We start from the raw sequence: 21,529 nt of genomic DNA on the forward strand, positions 1-21,529 counted from the left end.
TATATTTCAAATGTGACTAGATTTTTTCGGTATAGAATAGTTACAAATTAACCTAAACTTCATAATCTTTCCAGTTAATTTTAAAAATTATGAGATGGGGAATAATTTGACGTCAGTTTGTGGACTCCTAGTTATTACTCCCGCCATTCCCCATTAAATGTTCATATTTTTCATTTAAACTTCGTCATAAATATTTTATTTTATTTTATTTTTACTACTTTTAGTTTATAAAACCTACATCCCATTCATTTCCATCACAATTATTATAAAACTAACTAAAACTAAATATAAAAATTAGTTCCACATTCCAATAACTTTTGTCACCAATTTTTCTTCACAATATTAAACAATTTCTTTAAACCTACACCGGTCTAATATGAGATATCTATTGAAGACCGGAAGGAGTAATTCTTTTTCTTTCTTTTTTTTCCTATGGATCCAAGATGGCTAGGCTCTTCTCGACCCGACCCAACCCAACCTTGCTCCGGCCAAGGCCCCGCTTGGTGCAGCAGCTTGGCCTATGCCAGCTCCATCGCTGCTTTTGTGTTTGTATGTGAGAGAGAGAGAGAGATGTACATGATATGTCAGGCGAAGTTGTGCATAATCTTAGATATACAAATCCAGAGAGAATGTGGCAATTTGCGGCGAGAGTGTGCGGAGACTGCTACTAATATATCAAATGCAAATCTTTGAAACTCAGGTTTTAACGCTAGGCGTAAAGCCATTGCACTCCACACCTCCGGAGCTAACTTCACTGCGTGTCTAAAAGATTCTAAACCACTCATCATTCTCGCCAGCATCGCCTCGTCGTCCTGTCAAATTTAACACTAACCATCAAAATCATATGATTAAATCCGATGTTGCACGGATGGGAGACCATATAGAGACTAACCTCGTAGTTCAAACTTCTTGCTCGAAGCTTTTCTTCAGAGAAGCAAGAAACTACTTCTTCCTCGAGGAAAGTATCGGCTGCCTTGATTATATCTCTGATTAGAAGAACCCGTACCTTGGAACCTTTCTTGGACAGAATGAAGTGAAGAAGATCCTCGGTGGCAGCAACAACGGCCCGCATGTTGAATGCTTTCCATCCTGATGGATTTGAAGGCGTCTCTTTAGATTCTGGAGAGGTCTTGTCAGCTTGCTCGGATATTGCCAGTATCTGAAACGGTGCAACACATTTTTATAATTTTATCGACCGGGCTGTCTTGGGTATTTTTGTGAATTTGAAGAAGAAACGAGCTAATGGGGAGCGTAAGAAGCCACCTACCAGTTTCTCCAGCCGGTTCCATCTTATGGAGCCATCATTGCGGATCAGGAGTTGGCCCAAGATTTTCCTCATGTCGGGACTTGGGTCATTGAGGAGCCTACCAATGACAAACGGATATGCACTTTCGACTACTTTGAAACCAGGGTCGAGAACTTTTGCAGTTCCTTCAAGTGATCCCAAGGCTCTTATCACCAAGGCGTAATCCGGAGGAAGAGAGAAATTGAAGTCGTACATAACATCATACAGCTGGTTCATTATGCCCTGAATCCAGAGGAAGAAGAAGTTTGACGACTGAGGTTATTCAACAAATCACAAGTATTGTACACCAATTATGAGGACCTGGAAATCTTGGGATAGTCTCGTTCCATCACCAAACGATGCACTTAAAGCATCTGAGACAGAATAAACATCGACGCCTTCGGGTAGAAATCCTAGAGAGAGAAAGTCGTTTGCCAAACCCAAAGAATCCCGGTTTACGAAGTGCACTAACTGGGGAAGGATGTTAGGAAAATATATTAAACAAGGAGGAACAAGATCAGTTGAAGAATGGTAGAATCGTCCTTACCACTCTGATAAGCCCTACGCGATAGTGACGTGGAATATCACCCATCATGCCAAAGTCGAAATAAGCAAGGGAACCATCTGCAGTGGCAACTAGATTTCCAGGATGGGGATCGGCATGGAAAAATCCAACCTCCAGCAATTGCCTCAGTGAGCAATATAGACCCTATAATTTATAAACCCGTTACAAGTAATTTTATAAATTAAAGACTAAATCACAAGAAACTCGAAGAACTCAATAGGAAAAGCAGATCACATATTTAGGGGCCATGCCCTCTTCGATTACCTCATCAATAAGTTGCTTACGGTTTAAACAGGCATCTCTCAGACGATTACCATCAGTGAGCTTGATTCCATCAAGCCATTCCATAGTAAGGACGGCTTTGCGGGTCAGATTCCAGTATATTTTGGGAACCTTGATGCCAATGACTTGCTGATGTCCTACAGTATCTTTCGAGTTTGCTTCCTCGTTATCTGAAAATCAGTAAAAATATTCAACTAATACATCATGCACATGAGCAGCTTAAAACTAAATGACTGGAACCTATAAATTAAAAAAATCCCACAAATATCAAAGTATGTTGTATTTCCAACTCAAGTCCTAATTTAGGAAAGATAGTAGCACAATTCATATAATTGAAACAAATTCAAAATTTTCTTGAATAGATGTATGTAGGGAGAATTAGCTTCTTAAGGAGAAGTTAAAAAATATTACAACAGTTTATTTTAAAACCTATGGACAAGAAACCACCATCAGCGTGGTCTTCATAAACTATCTAGGATATCTTAAATATCAAAAGACTGAGATTAGATGAAATGTACAGAAAGAACGTCATAAATCTGTTACAAGGTTACCCTTTAGCAGTTTCAGAAACTCATAAATGCAGTAGCAAGGCTCACATGGGTTATATTTATATAAAAGATCACAATGAATTCAGATGTTCTCTAGAGTCAACATCAATTCTCCCAGCATATAAAATTCTAAGAGGCAACTGACACGAATAGCTTGATCCTGGTAAAACATTTGTACTTTAATGTGGTATTACCATATGGAGTGTCTACTTCACATCCAAGGCCAGTAGAACTTCACAAGTGGGCAGATGCGAGCAGACACACTACCCAAAAATTAGAACACCAAAGATGCCATAATTGAAAAAACTTACGGGGCTTGCAGCCATAGAGGGTAGCGAAGCGCTCAGCATTTTGACCCTCCAAAATATAGTCAATCTCCTCAAACATATGTCTTACCTATCCGATGGCAAAGTTCAACAATCTCATCATGTTTAGGGTTTTGAAATCCCAACAACCACCCCATTCCAGCGATAGTATATGTGAACTAGATTTAGTTTTAACTAGAAATAGCATGCTTAGATATGATAAAAGAATAACATTGTCCTCATCCACAAGAAGCAAAAGTATATTTTTTAAGTGTAATCTCTGTCCAAGAAGAGGAATTCAGGAAGCTCACCATTTCATTTACTGCTACTAACAGGTCTTTACGAGCTTTGGCAAATCGCTTAAGTTGGCCTCCAATCATATTAAACAGAAGGGCATCAAGGGTCAACAAATGGGACATTCCGGGTCTCTGAACCTTTACGGCTACAAGCTCTCCAGAGTGCAGGTGAGCTGCAAAACTTGAAACAAAAAGACATATTTAGTTTAAGTTTTCTCAAGTCCCCACTAGACCTCCTGATTTTAACTCCTCTTACCAAGAAACAACCAGGGGTGCATGCCAATATAAGTTATCTTAACAGATCTCGGTTCTCTAACCTTTATAGACCTGCCCCAGTGATGCTGCAGCAACAGGTTCCTTGCTAATATCAGCGAATAGCTTCGATACTGGCATCCCCAACTGCGACTCAATGGATTTAATGGCAACATCAGTCGGAAATGGTGGAATTTGATCCTGACATTAATACATGAGTTCAGTAGTATTCTTGATAGAGGTTGTATCTCAAATTACAAGGACAAATGTGTGCACCAAGATTAATGTATAAATATTAGATACCCAAGCCTGTTGAGCAACCATCGGAATTTGAAAACAAAATCAAACATATGTGTACCTGTAATTTAGCAAGTTCCTGGCAATACACTTTAGGAAGTATATCTGGTCTTGTGCTTAAAGCTTGCCCGAGCTGTAAATCAGAAAGGAATAAGTTAACCAACATTCACCTAATCATATTTTTAATAGTCAACCAAATAACACAGAATAAGGATTAAGAAGATCAACAGAATAGAAACCATTAATCCAATTGAAACACAACTTACCTTGATATAAAAAGGCCCCAAGCGAATAAGCATTTCACGAAACTGCAAGATATCAATCCGCATGTAAGCCATGATTAGACAAATAAGACGGGTACAACAGGAAATAACAACCAGAATAATGAAATTTCAGTCATAACACAAGTATTACATAATTCAGTATGAACTGTGAAATTAATGTCCTTAATGGGAGAAATGATCAAAAGCATGTTCTATATCGCTGCCCAATAAAATAGAAGAAACATTACTTTGTCCAAAAACTCTCCAAGAAATCCAATTTACACTTATTTTTGACATATCACAACTAACCTTAACCGAACGCTTGTCCATATCATGGACGAAGAAGCGCCAAACACTTAGCTTCAACACATAGAATGAAATTATTGCAGCTCTGTACAAAGCTAAGAATGGGCCAAAACGGTAGAAAACAGAAACACTTTTCGAACCCAGCATACGTCCAAATTGACTTTCTAGCGACTCTTTCCTCAACCTTGCATACTCAGCAGAAGGACTTTCACCATGCACACTGGAATAATCACTAGAGAAACTGCATTCAACACAAGCAGGCGGCAGCATAAGAAATTGAAAAGGAAAAACCAAGCTGCTCCAAAACTAGGTGATATATCGCGACAAACTAATCATATGTTCGACACTGGCTGTTAGAATTGGGTTCATCGGCTATAATTTAGGGGGGAAAAATCGAAGATGAACACAATGTAAACTCCATATCCTTACAATTTAGCTTGCAACAATCTGAATGAGCTATCAGCACCATGCATTCTGTTTACAAGACAGCTGTGCCCTCCGAGAAGCATCAGCCTCAACCTGATCGCCTCATCGGGGTTTCCATTCCTCACAGCTGCACACGAAATTCAACAATATATACATCAACCGATCACAATATTCAAAATTCAGTAAAAAATCATTCAAATTTCATCGACACGCCGCACTCCAGAAACAGAAAGCATTGAACAATAAATAAACAAATTCACGGCACTCCGACAGTGAGAGGGGGAAGTTACGCAGGAAATGATGAAGAGGAAGACGTCGACGCTTCAAGCAGGCGACGAGGCGCATCGCGGAGATGGAAATTGTAGGTAACTGGTTAGTTTTGCAACGAATTTTGATGAGGAAATCCCATTCGCTGATGGATCCAAACTGTTTGTAAAAATGCGTAGCTGAAGAAATATAAATACGTTTTCGTTCCTTTGGCTTAAGCGGTTGAGTGCGGTGCCTCAAAACGGTTAATTGCAATTTACCACCTTCTTTATTTACAAATATCAAAATACCCACAAAATATCAGTAGTACTAATCTTTTAAGTACTTAGAGCATGCACAACACAATCGCTAATTCTAGATGTACAGGTGAGAATGCGGTGCGGCGACATTGTTGGGGATAGCCGGCCCAACGTTGCGGTGCAACCGCTCGGTTGATAACGTAGTGGTGCAGACAACATTGTGGTGCAATCCATGGCGAAGCCTCGGATCACACAATTTCCATATTTTTTATTTTTATTTTCTTTAATTTTATATGTTGTAGTAATTGGTTTTAGTTAGTTAATCTATTTGAAGGTAAATTATGCATTATTTTTTAAAATTTAAATACATATGTAGAAACGATTTTTTGAAATGAAAAAATAATTGTGTGCTTCTTTCTATTTTAATTATGTATACTTTATTTTATTTTTTTCTAGAATTGTAATACTCCCAACTTATTTATATTTTCTTGTTGTCATGATACGTAAAGAAATCACCAAAAATTATTAGAAAATTTGAAAAGCGTAAGGGGGCTAAATGAAAATATACTTGTATATATAAAAAAAGTATTAAACGACTGACACGTGTGCTGCCACTGTCTACGCGTTACGAAAGACGACTTTCAGACTATTTTCACTGTTTTATTCGATATTAAGTAATGTGAATTTTACTAAGATTCCATTATTATATTACTAAGTATTTAGATTTTGGAAAAATAGACCATATGAATTTTTCTAATATTATAACCTTCATTGATGATGTTAAAAAAACTATTACAAATATTTTTTTTTGGTCAAATAAGTAACATGTTAAAAAAACCAAAAAATAGGCCTACCGGATTAATAAAAGTAAATGGAGTATTTTGAATGGAGAAATAATCGGAAATGGACCATGTGATAAAAATGGTAAATAAAGTAGTAGTATATTGAAAATGGTGTTTATTAATGATTAAATGGAGATGGATTATTTGTTGATAAAAAATTGATTATATTTAATGGATGGAGTAAAAACTAGTATAACACATTCACTAAAAAGGTATTGCTCCGTCGTTTGCATGTTTGTATAGTAGCAAACTTATATAAAGCACCCTGTCTCTGACTCTTGGGTGTGATCAACAGTTAGTAGTGGAGGTGAACGAGATCTAATGCATCCTCTCACCGCGCCTTAGCCTCGTTCGCCTCTGCTATGAAGTAAGGATGAATCGTGACACATCGATACTTTGAGACCGGGAAAATAGTCACTGCAAAAAATCTATTCGTCAAAACCAAACAATTTGTTGAGCCTTCAGACAATTTTGATGCATACCTTACAAGAAGAGAACTGTGAAGCAATGCATATTTATTCCCTCTTAGCATGATGTTGTCTGTTATGATAATAGACAACAAATCCAAATGATGCCATAACGCCAATCAAATAGCCAAGAATAGCTCCATAAGTCACACAGATTGGCCACTCCTGTATCAAATGCATATATACAACACATTACATATTGTAGACTTTTTAAGTATTTCCCAAAAACTAAAAACACAAAATAGTACTCCTTGTGTCCCATTCAAAGTGAACCATTTCTTTTTCAGTACCGACATTTTATGCAGTTTTGTTTAGTGTGGTCAATTGAGAGAATAAAGTAGTAGTAGTAGTAGAAAGGTTATGTTCCTATTCTTAGAAATGTGTCACTTTCAGTGGAATCCGAAAAAAAAAACGTGTCACTTTGAATTTGAATGGGATGCATAGCAAAGCACATAAAAAGACCGAAGCATTCTTGAAAGAACTATTTCAAGATGGGAAATATATTTAAGGATGAGAGAGGCAAGGTTCCGCACCTGCCAGGGTCTTTCCCAGTCAAGAGGCATGGGCCACGCACCAAACCAAGCCCCGATGATGGCTCCATGTGCAGGCAAACAGATTATAAAATCTACGGGTCGCATTGGCCTGGAGATTTGTACTAATGAGAACCCAGACCACGTAAGATTAAAGGAATTGCCTAAGCACATAGAGAACCGTGAGGTAGTATATAACTTTACTTTGAGTGGGCGAATATCCGATGCCAGTCAGTCCATGATGAGCCAAATACAGAGGCTGCAGGTGCAAACTGCATCAAACACAGCATGGAAACATGAGCCCTGATATCTATGTTTTTCAGGGGGGGATAGTCCTTTGCTTCCTTTATCAGTAAATGAGAAAATGGAGCATAATTCCTCTAGATGAATCAATTATTGAGTATCTAAGACAACCATAATAGCTTGCAAAAGATAATGGTTTCATAGAGGAAAACCTACTGTGAAAACCGACATTAGAAGAGACCAGTGAACAGTCTTTTTGAAGTGCCTGTAACAGCAAAAAAGGAAGTATAGATCAGCAACCATTACTCTTTATATGTAAGTATACCCCATCTTGTTCTCATAGGATAATAACTATCTTATCAACAGCGAGGCTGACCAAATTGACAAGACCACGCCACTCATTATCGGTACTGCAAAAGGAACCGAACAACACACTAGGGTCTAGGAAAGAGTTCAAATTGTGACAATCGTACAAAGGAACTGGTCCAAAAATCAGAAACTGGAAACCAGAAGGAACTGGCTGACCGTAGTGGACTTTGTAAATGCTCGAGGATTTGTCAGATTACATCCATTTGTATCCAACCAAATCAAAGGGTTAGTTTTTTTAAAATCGCGATAGTGCAAACAAATTCACTTACTGAATTCCAACTGGTGCGCCCAATACAATTGCTCCAAGAGCATTAACTAAAGCACCTGCAAGTATAAACAATTAAACACAAGCTCATCTTAGCACCGATGTAAATAGAGAGTAACAATGAATTAGTTTCACAAAGCAAGGGAGTAGCTTATGAGTTATTCTGTTAATATATCATAATTATGGAACACTAAATAGGTTCTACACAGTTATCCTGAACTTCCTGATTCCTATTACTGTGAGAAAGAATTTACAAGTACTGAATCACATTACAACCCCTGGCCTCTCTTGTTGTCCTGACAGGTTTTCTCATTCTCATCAAATTTCTCTGATCAGCCCAATTACCAACATTCTGAGATAACAGTTATGATCTTAAAGCATAACTCTTAAATGCATTTCATTTTCAGTAGTAGCATTTATAGAAAAGTTCCATTCTTATGCTAATCTATTTACAAAGTCTACTTTATTTTCTTAATATAAACAGACATCTATAAGAAGGAAGAGAACTAACAAACGAAAAGAAGTTTATAGCACTAACCTGCAGGGAGACCCATCAGTCCTCTCACTATAGCTTTAACATACTGGAAAGGAACAGAACACAATTGGTTCAGCAGAAACTTAAAAATGAAAGCCCAGAAATATAGACAATAGGGGGACAAAAACTGAAATTACAGAGCATTTATCAGGATCGAGACGAAACTGACTAAAGACAGGGATCACAACAAGAGCATGCACAGCCTGAAAGAGAGCACAAAAGCAAAACAAGTTACCACAAAATTCCAGAAGACTGAATGTAGGAATATGTGGAGGCTTACATACCCATACAATAAAGAGAGTTTGGGAAGGATTTTGGATGAGCACGAGTGAGCAAAGATCAACTGCTGCCCAGAAAGCTAAAGCTAAGCCAAGGCCACATGTGAGATGCAATAGCAGCATCATCCGTATCGAATCATTTCTACTTTCGGGTGATTTTACTTCCTGCATAGTCTGTTGCATTGATGTAGCTGGTGGAAAAAGGATACCCCGTGCTATTGATTTTATTTCACATCAAGCCTTCGAGCTGATGAGAGAAACTTATTCAGCCATATTGATTTTATACACAATATGCCAATCAATAGGATCTTACTATTTCAGATAAGAATTGACAATACAAAAGCAATAACTGTTCACAACTGTGCCCTAATTCAACATGAAATTTCAACTAGTATAAATTCATTTTCCTAAGGGTTAGACCGGAAAAAGCCATAACCGCCCCCTCCGCAAAAAAAAAATTGCGGAAGAACAAAACCTGTGATGAAGTGAGCGGCGGTGGAGAACCTTCCAAGATGAGAAGGTGATTTGAATAGACGACGCCGGCGGAAATGGAGATTGGGGTTCCTTCAGTGATTTGGGGAATGAAGCTCGGGAAGAAGATGATCATATTGGGCTTATTTGGGGAAAGATAAGGTTTAATAAATTGATCATTTGTTGGGCTAATACATTTTTTATTGAAATCTATAAAAGGGCCCAAAAATTTTACTTATTACATATAAAGTATAAGTAATTTATAAATGTCTACATTATGAAGTGATAAATTACTAACTCATTATTTAATTATTAACTACAACTAATTTAACATCATAAGATTTTAGAAATCTTGTAGTCTACAGCTTGTGTAATTTCATTTTTTCTTTTTTTAATATTAAAAAGATAATAACAACTATCAAATTTAGGGTTTGGAAACACAATGTCAATACAGTGTATGGAATACATCAACACAAAGACATGACAATGTCAATACAATTTCATATTGACATTGTACAAGCATTGTATTGACATATTATGTGTCGTGTATTGATATAAAGCTGTTAACGAAATTTATGAAAGTTTTAGGGTTTAGGGTTTAGAAACACAATGTCAATACAGTGTATGGAATACATCAACACAAAGACATGACAATGTCAATACAATTTCATATTGACATTGTACAAGCATTGTATTGACATATTATGTGTCGTGTATTGATATAAAGCTGTTAACGAAATTTATGAAAAATTTCAAAAAAAAAATCAAATTTCGACATCGGAACATATGCAAGTGAGATCTCGTTATAATCCTTATGAAATTATCTTTAATTTGATATATGTTGTGCGAAAAAATGATTTAAATCAAGAAAATTATATGCATTTTAAAGTTTATGGATATTTTTCAAAGTTAGTTACAAATAATTTGTTGTAAATCGACCTTAATACCCTTATTGGCGTTTTTTGTTGATCGTATTGACATTTCGGAGCTGATGATCTAAGCCTTTGATTTGAATATCTAGTGACTATTATTTAATTGTAGTTAGCAAGTTAGCAATATAACACTCCCCTATTAAGTTAATATAGAATATGGAATTGGAATGCACATTTTTTCTAATTATACTTTACTTGGATAATTGTATATACTAGTATATTTTAGAAAATTATAGTATGAGTACTCAATTATACTATAAGAGTTTATTTAAAGATGAATAGTAATACCTCAAATCACACATTCAATCCAATTGTACTAAACATACCACCCCTAGCAAAGACTATGAACTCCTAATTAGATTTAATTAATTTAGGTTACATGCTCATGAGTCATGATTAAATAAAGGGTCATTAATATATAACCAATAATTTTTTAAAAAGAAAATTAATACTCCTACACCTAAAATATAATTGATATGGTAGGTGAAATGAGGGAGATTTTCAGTTTTCCACCTAAAAAAATCACCATTTACCACACCATAAATATTACTCCTAAATGAATACAAAAATCATAATGGAGATCAATTAGATTTGAGAAATTAAGAAAATAGTTAGTGAGAAGCCTTTCAGGGAAATCAACGCTTTTCTTAGTTTTATTAACAATTCAGGACACAAAAATTTTCATTAACGAACTCTACAAGTAGAGTATATGTCGGCGGTGTCAATAGGAGCTCATTTAGAGAGTGGTTTTTGGGCAGGCTCGATGCTTAGGGAATGTCTTGTATTAGTTGCTTGTGTTGTGAGCACATTCATTGAACAATATTGGCATTTCACTAAAATTTTTCACTCGCTTTATGAGTCAAAATCAAACTCATATTATTGAACGAATGGAGTAGTTCATAATCAATAATCGATCCAGATGGATAGAAGGTGAACCGACTTCACCGTCATCCTCAAATGCAACATTTGGTTGATATTGCTTTTGTTATTTTACCGTAATTAATTGTTAACGACAATCGTCTATTCCTTCTGACGCCAACAATTAACTTTTATGCGTGATGTCCGACCCATAAATTCCGCTACCCGAATTGCATATATAGTAATAATATGGTAATACTCTACTTTTACCTGTTACTATGTGTATGCCATTTTAATTCACATTAATTGTATACAGAGTTTAATATATCCAAAATTATATTGAATAGTATTATATTATGTGAACATGATTCGAACACAATGCCACCCAACCAAATCACGTTGGTCCGAAATAATATAATTAGGTTTTCAATAATAATAAAGGATGACAGTGACTCAATTATAGCAATTGTCAATAGAACAAAAATAGAAGTTAAAATTGAGGCCACAAAAAAAAGGCTTTGGTAATTTAATTGCTTTCATCCACAACAAAATGGGTCTTTTTGTTCTTTAGCTATTTTAGTTATTTTTAGGCTATTGTCATTTGTCCATTAGTGAGGGACTTATAAATGACTTTGTTTCAAAGTAATAAAGATTCTTGTACTATATTTATATTAGCTCATATGGCTTTTATTTACACACGAATTTCCTATTACGTGTAAATATGTTGTTGACTCATGATATATTTGTTAAATAGTTTATTTGAATAAATATAAAAAATTATGTTAGATGGTCAAAATATTCAGAGATTCAAGACTAATATATTCATACAATTAAAGAAACCGTATCAAGATGAGACTACCATACTTACAAATCAAAAAAAAGTTAAAGTTCAATTGAATCCTTTTCCCCCCTTAACTTACAAGGGATTAAAAACATAGTACAAATTTTATTTTTTTATTTAAGTGCAATGGTTTCAATAATACTAAGGTTCTAGAGTAAAAAATATTGCCTCGAAATAGAAAAAAAATTAGAAATATTTAAAGATAATTTTGAGTGTTTTAGATAATCTTGAACATATTTTATAATGTCGAATATGAATGTGGATGGGAGTAACCTTTTTAACAATGGGATTAGAACAATGCAACACGTGCAATCACATGTGGCCCAAATTAGTTAGTTATGTGTTTCATTACATAATCACCTGCTGATTGGATAAGCCATGAGGCCCAGTGGGCCCAGGAAGCCGACGTTTAGGCGGCCCAACAATCCCAAAATCCAACCGTCCGATCTCGCCGGCAAAAAACCCAACGGCTGAGATCCGCTGACGAGACTCAAAAGGCAGCACGGCAATTCAGCGCTTCGTTTGTTTGCTATGGAAATTGTTTTGTGGTTTTAATTATGGTATCGATAATACTCAGTCTCCCATTATCCTCGGATCTTCATAATTATTGTTATTATCCGCAAATATGATTTCATACTAAATTTAAATCATTCCCTTCTTTATTCCTCTCTCTCATCCCTCACTTAAAAGAGGGAGAAAAGGCTTCTCGTTGTAAAGAGATTGGTTGTTGGAAGCCTCTCTTTTTTTTCTTGGTTTTTTCTTTCGTTGTAAAAGAGGAAAGAATAAAGAGTCAAAAGGGAGGAGAAAAAGCGAAGAATACAACAAGAATATTGATTAGTTCCCATTTAATCCATCAGGTTGTCATCAAGTTTAGATTTTGATGATGAAAGTTTGATTTTGTTGATATGTTTATATCAAAGTTATCATCTTTTAATCTATTTCTTGTTTTTCTGATGATGTTATCAACTTTTGTATTTGAGGGCTTTGATAAATTTGCAGTCTTGATGGATAGCCAATGATTTGTGGTGAAGATTTGACTTTTTTTTGTTGGTTTTCTTGCTGACTCTGTTTTGCTTATTTAAATAGTCTCCTAATATCAAATTGATATGATCATGTTGTTAAAATAATCATAATTTATGCGTGTTATCAAATTCTCATGTTGCTTCTGTTTGAGTTTGTTTGTTGATGAAGAGAGTTGCAGAAGAAGAATAATCAATCCCCTTTGCTTGAACCTTTTTGGTGACTTAGATTATGATAAAGTGTGCCTTTAACAAGAAAAGTATGAACAACTTGTCATATAATTAACACTTAAAACAGAAAAAAAAGATGAAGTTGGAACTGCTCTAATATATAGTATTAGATGATGCTAATGTGTGTCTTGCAATTTTATTCTCTTCTATGATGATTATTTTCGCGGATATCTCTGAATTCGTATTCTGGTATGTTCTTCACAATTGAGAAAATTTTGAAAAAATCATTAGTTTTAATCTAAACTAGGCACTGTTTTTATTCTTCATTGATTCTAATGATACCAGCCTGTGACCTTTCGATTTAGCTTCTTAACAACGTTGCACGTTTAGGTACAGTTAAAAGAGCTTGAATTGCCTTTGTTGATATTAGATGAGGCTAGTATGTATCTGGCTATGTTATTCTCTTCTATGATGATTTTTTCTGCGGCTCTCTGAATTCATATTCTGGTATGTTCTTCACCATTGAGAAACTTTTTTAAAAAAATCGTTAGTTTTAATCTAAACTAGTCAGTGTTTTCATTCTTCAGTGATTCTCATGATACTGGATTTTGAGTTTTCGATTTAGCTTCTCAATAACGTTGCACGTTTAGGTAATAGTGTAAATAGTTATATGGCTGATATAGCAAGTCTTTTTGGTGGTTTTTATGTTTACCTAATGAGTGTTGTTTTGGCTTGATTAGCCTGATTTCGTTCATCTAAACCTAAATTCATTGTACTAGTTTCGATTGTTTCTTTGGAGAAAAGGGGGAAATATACTGTTTCTTGATCGAGAAGTGGTGTGTGTTGTGCTCTTTGATTAAGCGGTGAAGGCTAAATGTGTATATATATTGATGCAGCAGAATAGAAAGTCGATCATGAATGGATACTCCAGCAAAAGAGGTGTTGCTACGAGTAGAGCACCTAGGAAAGGCATTAGTTCAAGCTCGTCCCATGATCAGAATGTTCAGTTCTGTAACCGAATAGGATGCAGTGGAAGAATCAAGTACGGGAATCAGAATATGAAAATTAGAAGCTCGGACAATGGCAAAAGCCCCAAGTCCTCGTTTTGTTCTTCAAACGGGAATGGAGCGGTTGAAGCTTTGTCTAAGAGTGGTTCTGTGGTGATCAGGGAAAAGGCGTCGTATCTTGATACAAAGAAAAGGTTGCCATTTGATCAACCCGAAAGTAGTCAGTCGGGCGATTCAGAAGCCTCACAGTCAACATCCTCACCTGGATCAGCAAGCAAGTCTGGACAGAATCCCGTGGCGAAAAATGGCAGTGGGAGTGTTCCATCGAGTGTTAGAACTCGAAAAAGGGTTCAGAATATGTCGGGTTCGAACAAGCAAAATACTCAGACAGCTTCTTCTGTTTCCCCCACTACTAATAGTGGTAATAACAGAAGTAGGTGCCTGAAAAACCTCAAATGCAACGTGGTCTCAGATTCCGTACCACCTCCTAATTGTTCATCGTCAGGGTCGAAATCTCCCTGCAAGAATGTGATGAGGAAGAGAAGTCTAGAAGGGGTTAGCAGCGAGCCCGGTAGAGGGAGACAGACAGTTGTTTCTACACACGCCTCGTCTTCGAGCAGCAGCGCCTCCGTCTCTGCCTCTGGTGCGGATAGCACCACTTCTGGTTCGGCCAGGACAGGAGGGTCGAGTAACGTAAACAAGAGTAGGTCAACGAGGCTCTCTTCTCGACAAAATGGGAGAAATACCTCGAGCCTTAGAGAATCCTCCCTCCGAGTCTCCCATCCCGAACCACCTAGAAGCACTGGCAGGCCAAGATTATCGCAGCAATACTCTCCCAACGCCCCTTCAAGTGGGTTGAGCTCGTATAATCTCTCTCCTTCTAGTAATAGTGACGACAATCGGTCCACTTTGATGCCTTACACTGTAATGGAGCCCGGCTACAGCCACTTTGTGAACCGTGACATGTTGCAACGATACAATATGGATGGTATTGCTGAGGTATTGTTACTTCTGTCATCCGACAACTCACAGTTAGGTTTTCCGATCAACTGATATTTTTGTCTCTGCAGGTATTACTAGCACTCGAAAGGTTCGAGCAGGACGAAGAAATGACACATGAGGTACTCAAACCACCCTTATTAATTCTTCGTACCTGATTCGATCTACAATAGTTCCAAAATTGGATTTTTGATGCGAACTCTCATACCTGCCTGCAGCAAATACTCGCATTGGAGACGAGTTTATTCCTCAGTGGCCTCAATCTATACGACCAGCACCGGGACATGAGACTGGATATTGATGACATGTCGTATGAGGTTGTTTTCACGTTCCTCCTTCATAGTAGAGCCTTCCATACTTGCTTGCTTCACGCCGAGCATTAGAATTTTTCCTACAGTTTCTCTGACGTTGTCTCGTCCGCATTTGGCAGGAGTTGTTGGCTCTAGGGGATAGCATGGGAACGGTTAGCACCGCCCTCTCAGAAAACGAACTATTCAAGTGCATCAAGCGACGCATACATCAGGGTGCCCTGACAGAAAAAGTGTCGGGCGAAGACGGAGATGATGTCAAATGCAGCATCTGCCAGGTCAGTTTATCAACTGTTCATCAAGATTGAATTCAATCTTGCTTGCATTTAGGGTGAAAAAGTCCAGGTGTGACCCGAAAAAACCAAATATCCGAACTGAACCAAACATAAATTTAAAATTTGGTTCGTTTTTTTTTTCAGAATTCAGTTCGGTTTCATTTTTTGGGCAAATTTTGTTTTTTAGGTCCAGTTCGGGTCCAAAAAAACGAAAACTGAATTTATTTTTAATTTCATTTGTCGCCTCTTTGTCTGCGTTTTGCTAGCCAAACTCTATATACTTTTATGAAGAATAGATTGTTATGCAATTTTCATTTTCTTTTTCTTTTTCTTGGTTTGGATCGATTCTCGTGGTCTGGTTTTCTATTTTTCAGATAATTCAGTTCGGTTTGGTTTGGTTTGGTTTGGTTTATATTTTTGGTAAATTTCTGTTTTCTCATTACGGTTCGGTTTTGGAAAAAGCATACCAAAAACGGAATGCGAAACCCTATAAAAATTCCCCTGCCTTTACATGCATCATGCTCGTTGCGTTGTGATTTAACGAAATCTCTCGCGTGTTTTGCAGGAGGAGTATGTGAAGGGGGACGCTATCGGGGAGTTAGTCAAGTGTGAGCACGCGTATCACATCGCGTGCATAAATCAGTGGCTGAGGCTCAAGAACTGGTGCCCTATTTGCAAGAGTGCTGCAGCTCCATCACAACCATCTTCTTCTCTCTCTTAATGCAAATCTTTCTTTTGATCTGTACATTAATGGATATTATTGTATTGTTTCTGCTCTTTGAATTTTTTATTTTTATTTTGTAAATATCATTCTATTCAATATCCTAAGGCATTTTGGTGAAAATCTGACTGCCTCAGTGAACAAAGTTTTCCAATAATACTATAATTTTTTCTTGCTTGAAAATTTCTTATCCTTGTCTTCCATATCCATTATTCTACTTTTATTTTGTGAGATTTATGTATTTAATTTAAAAGAAGAAGTGATTAAAAACATTCCAAGTATACTACCAATGTTTTTATGAGAGGAAGATAAGAATACTTGTATGTTTGAATAAATTGCCACATTTTCTTACCTCAAATAAGCTTACTACATTTGCACTTGCATGAATACTTAATACTCCTATGCGATTATTTTAATTAATTTTGTATTTTATTGAAAACTTAAACGGATTTACTCAATTATCTATAACAATCACGTGAATTAAATTACGACATTACTCCATATATCTTGATACCTCAAAATATAGAATTTCTTTTTATTCAATTTCAACATTATTTGATGAAATTACTTAATCACGATCAAAATTCATCGCTATAAAGGTCAAGACTTTGTTAAGTATTTTTATTTTTCAAGGATCATTAATGGTTCTACTATAGCAATATTTGGAGACTTTAATTAATGAGACTAATACAATTCCGACCTAATATTATCGGAGTATGTGGAGTAGTTAATAATAGTAGCATTTAATTTATAGTAGTAGTAGTAATTATTTAGTACTAATAGTAAATGACTAGAATATAAAACATGTAATTGAGTGAGCAAAGAGAGGAGAGAGAAAAACAAAAACTGACATCATAACTATTTCGTGAAATGTAGCTGAAAACAAACCGATTTCAGTCGCTCCATTTTCAAAACTTCCAAATTCCCCCAAATATGGCGTCTGTGCCCGATTCTCGCTCCGGCGCCGGCGGAAAAATGGTCACCAACCGTCGGCGGCAGCGCCTCTCCGCCACGCCGTACGACCGCCCGCTGCCTAGTCCCTCGCCTAAAAGCCCTAATTGGTTCACCGGTGTCGTTATACACTCCGCTCGGGCCCTAGCTTCTGGCGCCGGGAAATTCATCTCCTCCGCCATCTTCTCCGACTCGGAATCCTCCTCTTCCGAAGATTTCGACTCCGCTTCCGGTGCGCGCTAATTTTTTACCATGTTTTTTTGTTTGTTTTAGCATGCTTTCCTAATTAGTACTAGTTTGTTAGTTAAATTACGCCTATGCTGTTAATTTGCTTCTTAATTCTAGGAGGCGTTATTACGTTTGCTTCGGTCTTTACATAGTAACTAGCGTGTAGTGGTAGTATTTTAGCCCTAGTTGTGTTAAATGGGCTACGATGAGCCACAGCTAGATAGTGTGCATGAAGATGTTGTAGATGCTAGTAGTTGATATCGTCTTCATTATTCAATTTGCTGGAGTGGAGTTAGTCAATTACTATAATATTACCGAGCACAATTCATTACACTGAAGTAGTTAAGCTTATTTTCAGATGGTATTGAAGATTATCAAATGGAAGTGATAAGTCTGCTCTCAGTTTAAACAAAAACTTTAACAATCACTCCAATCGCTCTCTCGTACTATGTACCTCTGTTCAGTTGTTTATCTTTGGTATTGCATGCCTGACATGATTGGATTCCTCATTTCCTGCCTTTTATGTAATTTGTCAAATCTCTTTCTCACTCACTTGGCAGAGGATGATGCTGACAACATTAATGAGTATGAAAGCCCACGTGATGGAGTCAATGCATTGAATGAGGTAACTAGCTGCTTCATCTAGTACATCAGTACATGAGACTGAATAAGATGGATCCTTAAATTTGAACTGGGTGTCTTCTGTTTAGATGTAGTACGACAGCTCAGACAGCCTAGAAACATTTTATTGCAACTTGCTGCCAATTGTCTTTCTCAGTATTAGCCTATACACTTAATAGACTTATCCTTGGTTTACAAGTTACTTCAGCCAAAGAATAGTTTGTACAATTATGTATATGACTCTTCCTCGTTGTTAGGAGAAACTGACTGGAGGAGAAATGAAGGAATATGGACGAGAGTCTCAGCTCATTATGCAGAGATCTGAAACCAAGTGGCTAATCGAGCAGCTCATTATGCAGGAGAATTTTTCAAGGTAGTTTCCTTGAGGAAGAATCTTTGAGCCATTTGGTTTTGCTCAATTTAAGATGCATTATGACTCAGGAAAGTTAAAAGGTCATCTGCCTTTCTGATGTGACTTCATTGATGTCTGGTTTTATTCAGGGAAGAGTGTGATAGGCTGACTAAAGTTCTTCATTCACGAGTTAATCACTGGTCGGTTGAAACAGGGGATAAAAGATCAATTGCAAATTCCCCTCGACAAACAGATGGTATTGCAGTAGGATATCTAGTGGCAATCCTTAGTTTGAGTCTATTTAATTATTTATGCAGCTCTTTTTTTCATCAGAAGAAGATCCGTATATACTCAATAAGGCTGTTCAGGAAGCTAGAAACTGGTTCCAAGAGAAGAAAGGGGGATCCAGTTCGGTGGCAGAGTTTGCACATGGAACTTGTAATCTTAACTCTGCTGCAATTGACCATGTTAGTCATTAATTAAAATGATAGATATCAGAGAAAGTTATTTTTTCTTCAACTGTGGAGTTTCAATCGTAGTTTTCTCCCTACATATATTTTACATCAGTAATAAGGGGCACACCTTGAAAATTTTCATTTGCTTCTTCTTGAGTTCTGAAGGTTCCCTTGCTTTGTAAATAAAGCCTGATATGTGTATAATGTTGTTGACCTTTGTTAATGCAGATGGAAATTGGAGCTGGTTCTCCCGTGGATATGGCCAGATCTTATATGAAGGAAAGGCCCCCTTGGGCATCTCCAACAAAACATGTTGAATTGAGAACCCCATTGACTACAACTATGAAACTTTTCAAGGAACGAACGCCATATTCAGTTACTGAAGATATTTTGTCATCATCACAGGTGCAGTTTTGGATTTTTTTTTGGTGTGCCCATATATTTTGTGTCAGTGTCATCTGCATCAGATCTCGCACTTTGAGGTCTATTTTGAATTATCTGGATGGAGGCAATCTTGTGCCAAAGTTTGATTAAACCACATGTATGGTTTCATCATGCATGTGGCCCAAAATGTTTAGTTGCTTATTTCAATCAATTGATGCGAACCTTTTCATTTGTTATGTGTCTTACCCATTTGCTTTTGTTTGTTGTATTTCAGAGACGGAGTTCTCTTGCATCCGAATCCTGGAATATCCAGGAAGAATTGCGGAAAGTGCGCTCAAAAGCAGTTGAAGATATGCTGCGCACACCACCTGCTAAATATGATTCATTGTTTTCAATTGCAGCAACTAAGGAGGAGTCCATGGGAGCTGGTGGTGTGGGAGAAGAAATATTTAAGCCACACTCTTTTTGGAAAACAAAGCCCATAGATGCTTTTATGGATGTTGGAGTGAATGCTGATCCTGCCCTTGTAGGTTGGATTTGAATTCTCTGCAATGTCAGCTAGTGTTTTGCAACTTAGTAGATGATCCCCATTTCTTGATAATTTCGTATTTACAAACACTGATTCACAGTTTTGGCTCTTTCAGCTTTAGAATCCAGACAAGATGCTAAGGGCAGTGAAACACCGTCATCACATCCAGATGCTTCAGCTTCTGAAATTAATAAGGTACTGCTAATCAAAACTGCCTTATGTTTTTTGTTGATTATGCAAATTCATGGAACTCTAGTTCATATTCATTGGGGTAGTTAGCAGCTACACACAATGAGAATTTAAACTGCCATGCTGGCATCTTAGATATGATTTTGTCTGTTAAGGATCCAGAAACATTTCGAAGTGATGGCGTGCATGCTCCATCTATGCTCTCACACCCTACCAGTCCTGTTCACGCTGACCAGCACCATTCCGGTACTTGGACTTCTCTTCTTCTGTCCATGATATTCGGATTGTTCATGTGCCATTATACTAGTGCGTGCTATTTAAAAAGTGCTAAATGGATTTGTGGAATACATCTATGGATATCATCTGATCATTGAATGACATCTTCCTTGAATTAGCTGATGAAAACTTAAGAAAAAGATAAACATAGAATGCATTAAATTTTAGACTTGTGCAACGAGGTCTGATTTTGTTTGTGCTTTGGTATTTAGCCGATCCACATGCAGGTAAGATTAGTGGACCTCCAGAAACCGGGGTAGCTGAACCTGGAGGAAGTCCGTGTACAAATGGTTTCACACCAGCTCAAGCCAGGTTCTTCTTTGCAGCCTGTTACTCCTCTTACTGTAGTAAATTAACTTGCCACTTCTCGTGTAGTGATATTAGCTCATTCAGTGAATACTGAATACTCTTCTCTCTTGTACAGTTCTCCAGAAGCAGTTGGCGCACAGAACTCAAAGCAATACGACGTGGAAAACCATAATGATACTGCAAGCAACAATAGCATGCCAACAAATGGTACCACCAACATGGATGGCAACTGTGAGCTTCTCACTGAAGCCTACATGGAAGTACCTATCGTCACAGAAACCGATAGCATAAACAGCGGTTCTCATATTAGCGTGGACACGCAAAATGAAGAATCACAACTCGAGACGACTAAGCCATCTGCAGAGGAGAAGCCAGAGGTTGTGGCGACTGCGAAGCAGCAAGCAAAAAAAGTGGGTAGAACCACTAGAAGAAGCAGCCGAACTAAAGGTAAATGATGGAACTTCGCGTGCTGTTTTAGAGCAGTTTATGTTGTAACTATCAAGAGATAGATCTCCCACTGTTTGCTGGTTTAGGATTATATTCTAGGTGTTGCACTTTAGGACCATAGATCGTTCGAGTTAATTTATGAAAAGCCTGTAGTTTTTTCTTAGAACAGAGATAATTGCTCAACTAGGGATCTGTTTGAATGTGAAATCTCTCTGTAAAAGGGTGTTTCATTTTATCTGATATGCCATGCTCTGTTTATTTGGGTAAATAGCAGGATAGCTATATTATTTATTTATATAAATTGTGATATATACCGTTAATATGCC

At 37.0% G+C, this 21,529-nt stretch overlaps 4 protein-coding genes across 8 annotated transcripts; 2 read left to right on the forward strand and 2 right to left on the reverse strand.

The window, feature by feature from the left end:
• Nucleotides 1-286: 286 nt before the first annotated feature.
• Nucleotides 287-5,384, reverse strand: LOC121740995 (uncharacterized protein slr1919-like). The gene is made up of 14 exons (XM_042133673.1): nucleotides 5,116-5,384; nucleotides 4,829-4,952; nucleotides 4,403-4,640; nucleotides 4,097-4,138; nucleotides 3,892-3,963; nucleotides 3,599-3,734; nucleotides 3,297-3,454; nucleotides 2,992-3,076; nucleotides 2,115-2,302; nucleotides 1,833-1,994; nucleotides 1,607-1,756; nucleotides 1,268-1,528; nucleotides 893-1,159; nucleotides 287-812 (listed from the first exon to the last, which is right to left on the reverse strand). The coding sequence occupies exons 1-14, from the start codon at nucleotides 5,168-5,170 to the stop codon at nucleotides 585-587; spliced, it is 2,166 nt and encodes a 721-aa protein (XP_041989607.1). The 5' UTR covers nucleotides 5,171-5,384; the 3' UTR covers nucleotides 287-584.
• Nucleotides 5,385-6,273: 889 nt separating this feature from the next.
• LOC121742080 (phosphatidylinositol-glycan biosynthesis class F protein-like) lies at nucleotides 6,274-9,474 on the reverse strand. Of its 2 annotated transcripts, XM_042135110.1 has the most exons (10): nucleotides 9,336-9,474; nucleotides 8,867-9,107; nucleotides 8,720-8,785; nucleotides 8,586-8,628; nucleotides 8,052-8,106; nucleotides 7,630-7,678; nucleotides 7,375-7,442; nucleotides 7,174-7,282; nucleotides 6,656-6,805; nucleotides 6,274-6,590 (listed from the first exon to the last, which is right to left on the reverse strand). In XM_042135110.1, exons 2-9 carry the CDS (start codon nucleotides 9,041-9,043, stop codon nucleotides 6,689-6,691), a joined length of 684 nt encoding a protein of 227 aa, XP_041991044.1. In that variant the 5' UTR covers nucleotides 9,044-9,107; nucleotides 9,336-9,474; the 3' UTR covers nucleotides 6,274-6,590; nucleotides 6,656-6,688. The 2 variants fall into 2 exon arrangements, with proteins under 2 accessions (XP_041991044.1, XP_041991046.1); XM_042135112.1 differs by lacking the exon at nucleotides 9,336-9,474 and having other exon boundaries at nucleotides 8,867-9,318.
• A 3,029-nt stretch (nucleotides 9,475-12,503) lies between these two features.
• Nucleotides 12,504-16,645, forward strand: LOC121811223 (E3 ubiquitin-protein ligase MBR2-like). 3 transcript variants are annotated; one of them, XM_042212034.1, is made up of 6 exons: nucleotides 12,504-12,819; nucleotides 14,049-15,158; nucleotides 15,230-15,280; nucleotides 15,377-15,475; nucleotides 15,589-15,744; nucleotides 16,307-16,645. In XM_042212034.1, exons 2-6 carry the CDS (start codon nucleotides 14,067-14,069, stop codon nucleotides 16,460-16,462), a joined length of 1,554 nt encoding a protein of 517 aa, XP_042067968.1. In that variant the 5' UTR covers nucleotides 12,504-12,819; nucleotides 14,049-14,066; the 3' UTR covers nucleotides 16,463-16,645. The 3 variants fall into 3 exon arrangements, with proteins under 3 accessions (XP_042067968.1, XP_042067970.1, XP_042067967.1); XM_042212036.1 differs by having other exon boundaries at nucleotides 14,052-15,158; XM_042212033.1 differs by lacking the exon at nucleotides 12,504-12,819 and having other exon boundaries at nucleotides 12,996-15,158.
• A 641-nt stretch (nucleotides 16,646-17,286) lies between these two features.
• Nucleotides 17,287-21,471, forward strand: LOC121741921. 2 transcript variants are annotated; one of them, XM_042134877.1, is made up of 11 exons: nucleotides 17,287-17,645; nucleotides 18,202-18,266; nucleotides 18,520-18,635; nucleotides 18,764-18,870; nucleotides 18,948-19,081; nucleotides 19,298-19,474; nucleotides 19,728-19,983; nucleotides 20,098-20,177; nucleotides 20,327-20,417; nucleotides 20,660-20,759; nucleotides 20,872-21,471. In XM_042134877.1, the coding sequence occupies exons 1-11, from the start codon at nucleotides 17,396-17,398 to the stop codon at nucleotides 21,209-21,211; spliced, it is 1,716 nt and encodes a 571-aa protein (XP_041990811.1). In that variant the 5' UTR covers nucleotides 17,287-17,395; the 3' UTR covers nucleotides 21,212-21,471. The 2 variants fall into 2 exon arrangements, with proteins under 2 accessions (XP_041990811.1, XP_041990812.1); XM_042134878.1 differs by having other exon boundaries at nucleotides 18,951-19,081.
• The last annotated feature ends 58 nt before the right edge of the window (nucleotides 21,472-21,529 follow it).

The sequence above is a fragment of the Salvia splendens genome, chromosome 7 (genome assembly GCF_004379255.2).
Source record: "Salvia splendens isolate huo1 chromosome 7, SspV2, whole genome shotgun sequence".
Lineage (NCBI taxonomy): Eukaryota > Viridiplantae > Streptophyta > Magnoliopsida > Lamiales > Lamiaceae > Salvia > Salvia splendens.

Excerpts from the sequence above, each read along its gene's own strand:
- LOC121740995 (XM_042133673.1), bottom strand. The coding sequence starts at position 5,170 with ATGCGCCTCGTCGCCTGCTTGAAGCGTCGACGTCTTCCTCTTCATCAT. Across the intron at positions 3,077-3,296 it reads TAGTAGCAGTAAATGAAATG|GTAAGACATATGTTTGAGGA; the intron begins GTGAGCTTCCTG and ends GCCATCGGATAG. Across the intron at positions 1,995-2,114 it reads GTAAGCAACTTATTGATGAG|GGTCTATATTGCTCACTGAG; the intron begins GTAATCGAAGAG and ends TATAAATTATAG.
- LOC121742080 (XM_042135110.1), bottom strand. The coding sequence starts at position 9,043 with ATGCAACAGACTATGCAGGAAGTAAAATCACCCGAAAGTAGAAATGAT. Across the intron at positions 8,107-8,585 it reads ACTGATGGGTCTCCCTGCAG|GTGCTTTAGTTAATGCTCTT; the intron begins GTTAGTGCTATA and ends TTATACTTGCAG. Across the intron at positions 6,806-7,173 it reads ACTGGGAAAGACCCTGGCAG|GAGTGGCCAATCTGTGTGAC; the intron begins GTGCGGAACCTT and ends CATTTGATACAG.
- LOC121741921 (XM_042134877.1), top strand. The coding sequence starts at position 17,396 with ATGGCGTCTGTGCCCGATTCTCGCTCCGGCGCCGGCGGAAAAATGGTC. Across the intron at positions 20,178-20,326 it reads CAGCTTCTGAAATTAATAAG|GATCCAGAAACATTTCGAAG; the intron begins GTACTGCTAATC and ends TTGTCTGTTAAG. Across the intron at positions 20,418-20,659 it reads CGCTGACCAGCACCATTCCG|CCGATCCACATGCAGGTAAG; the intron begins GTACTTGGACTT and ends TTTGGTATTTAG.
- LOC121811223 (XM_042212033.1), top strand. The coding sequence starts at position 14,043 with ATGCAGCAGAATAGAAAGTCGATCATGAATGGATACTCCAGCAAAAGA. Across the intron at positions 15,476-15,588 it reads TTGATGACATGTCGTATGAG|GAGTTGTTGGCTCTAGGGGA; the intron begins GTTGTTTTCACG and ends CGCATTTGGCAG. Across the intron at positions 15,745-16,306 it reads TCAAATGCAGCATCTGCCAG|GAGGAGTATGTGAAGGGGGA; the intron begins GTCAGTTTATCA and ends CGTGTTTTGCAG.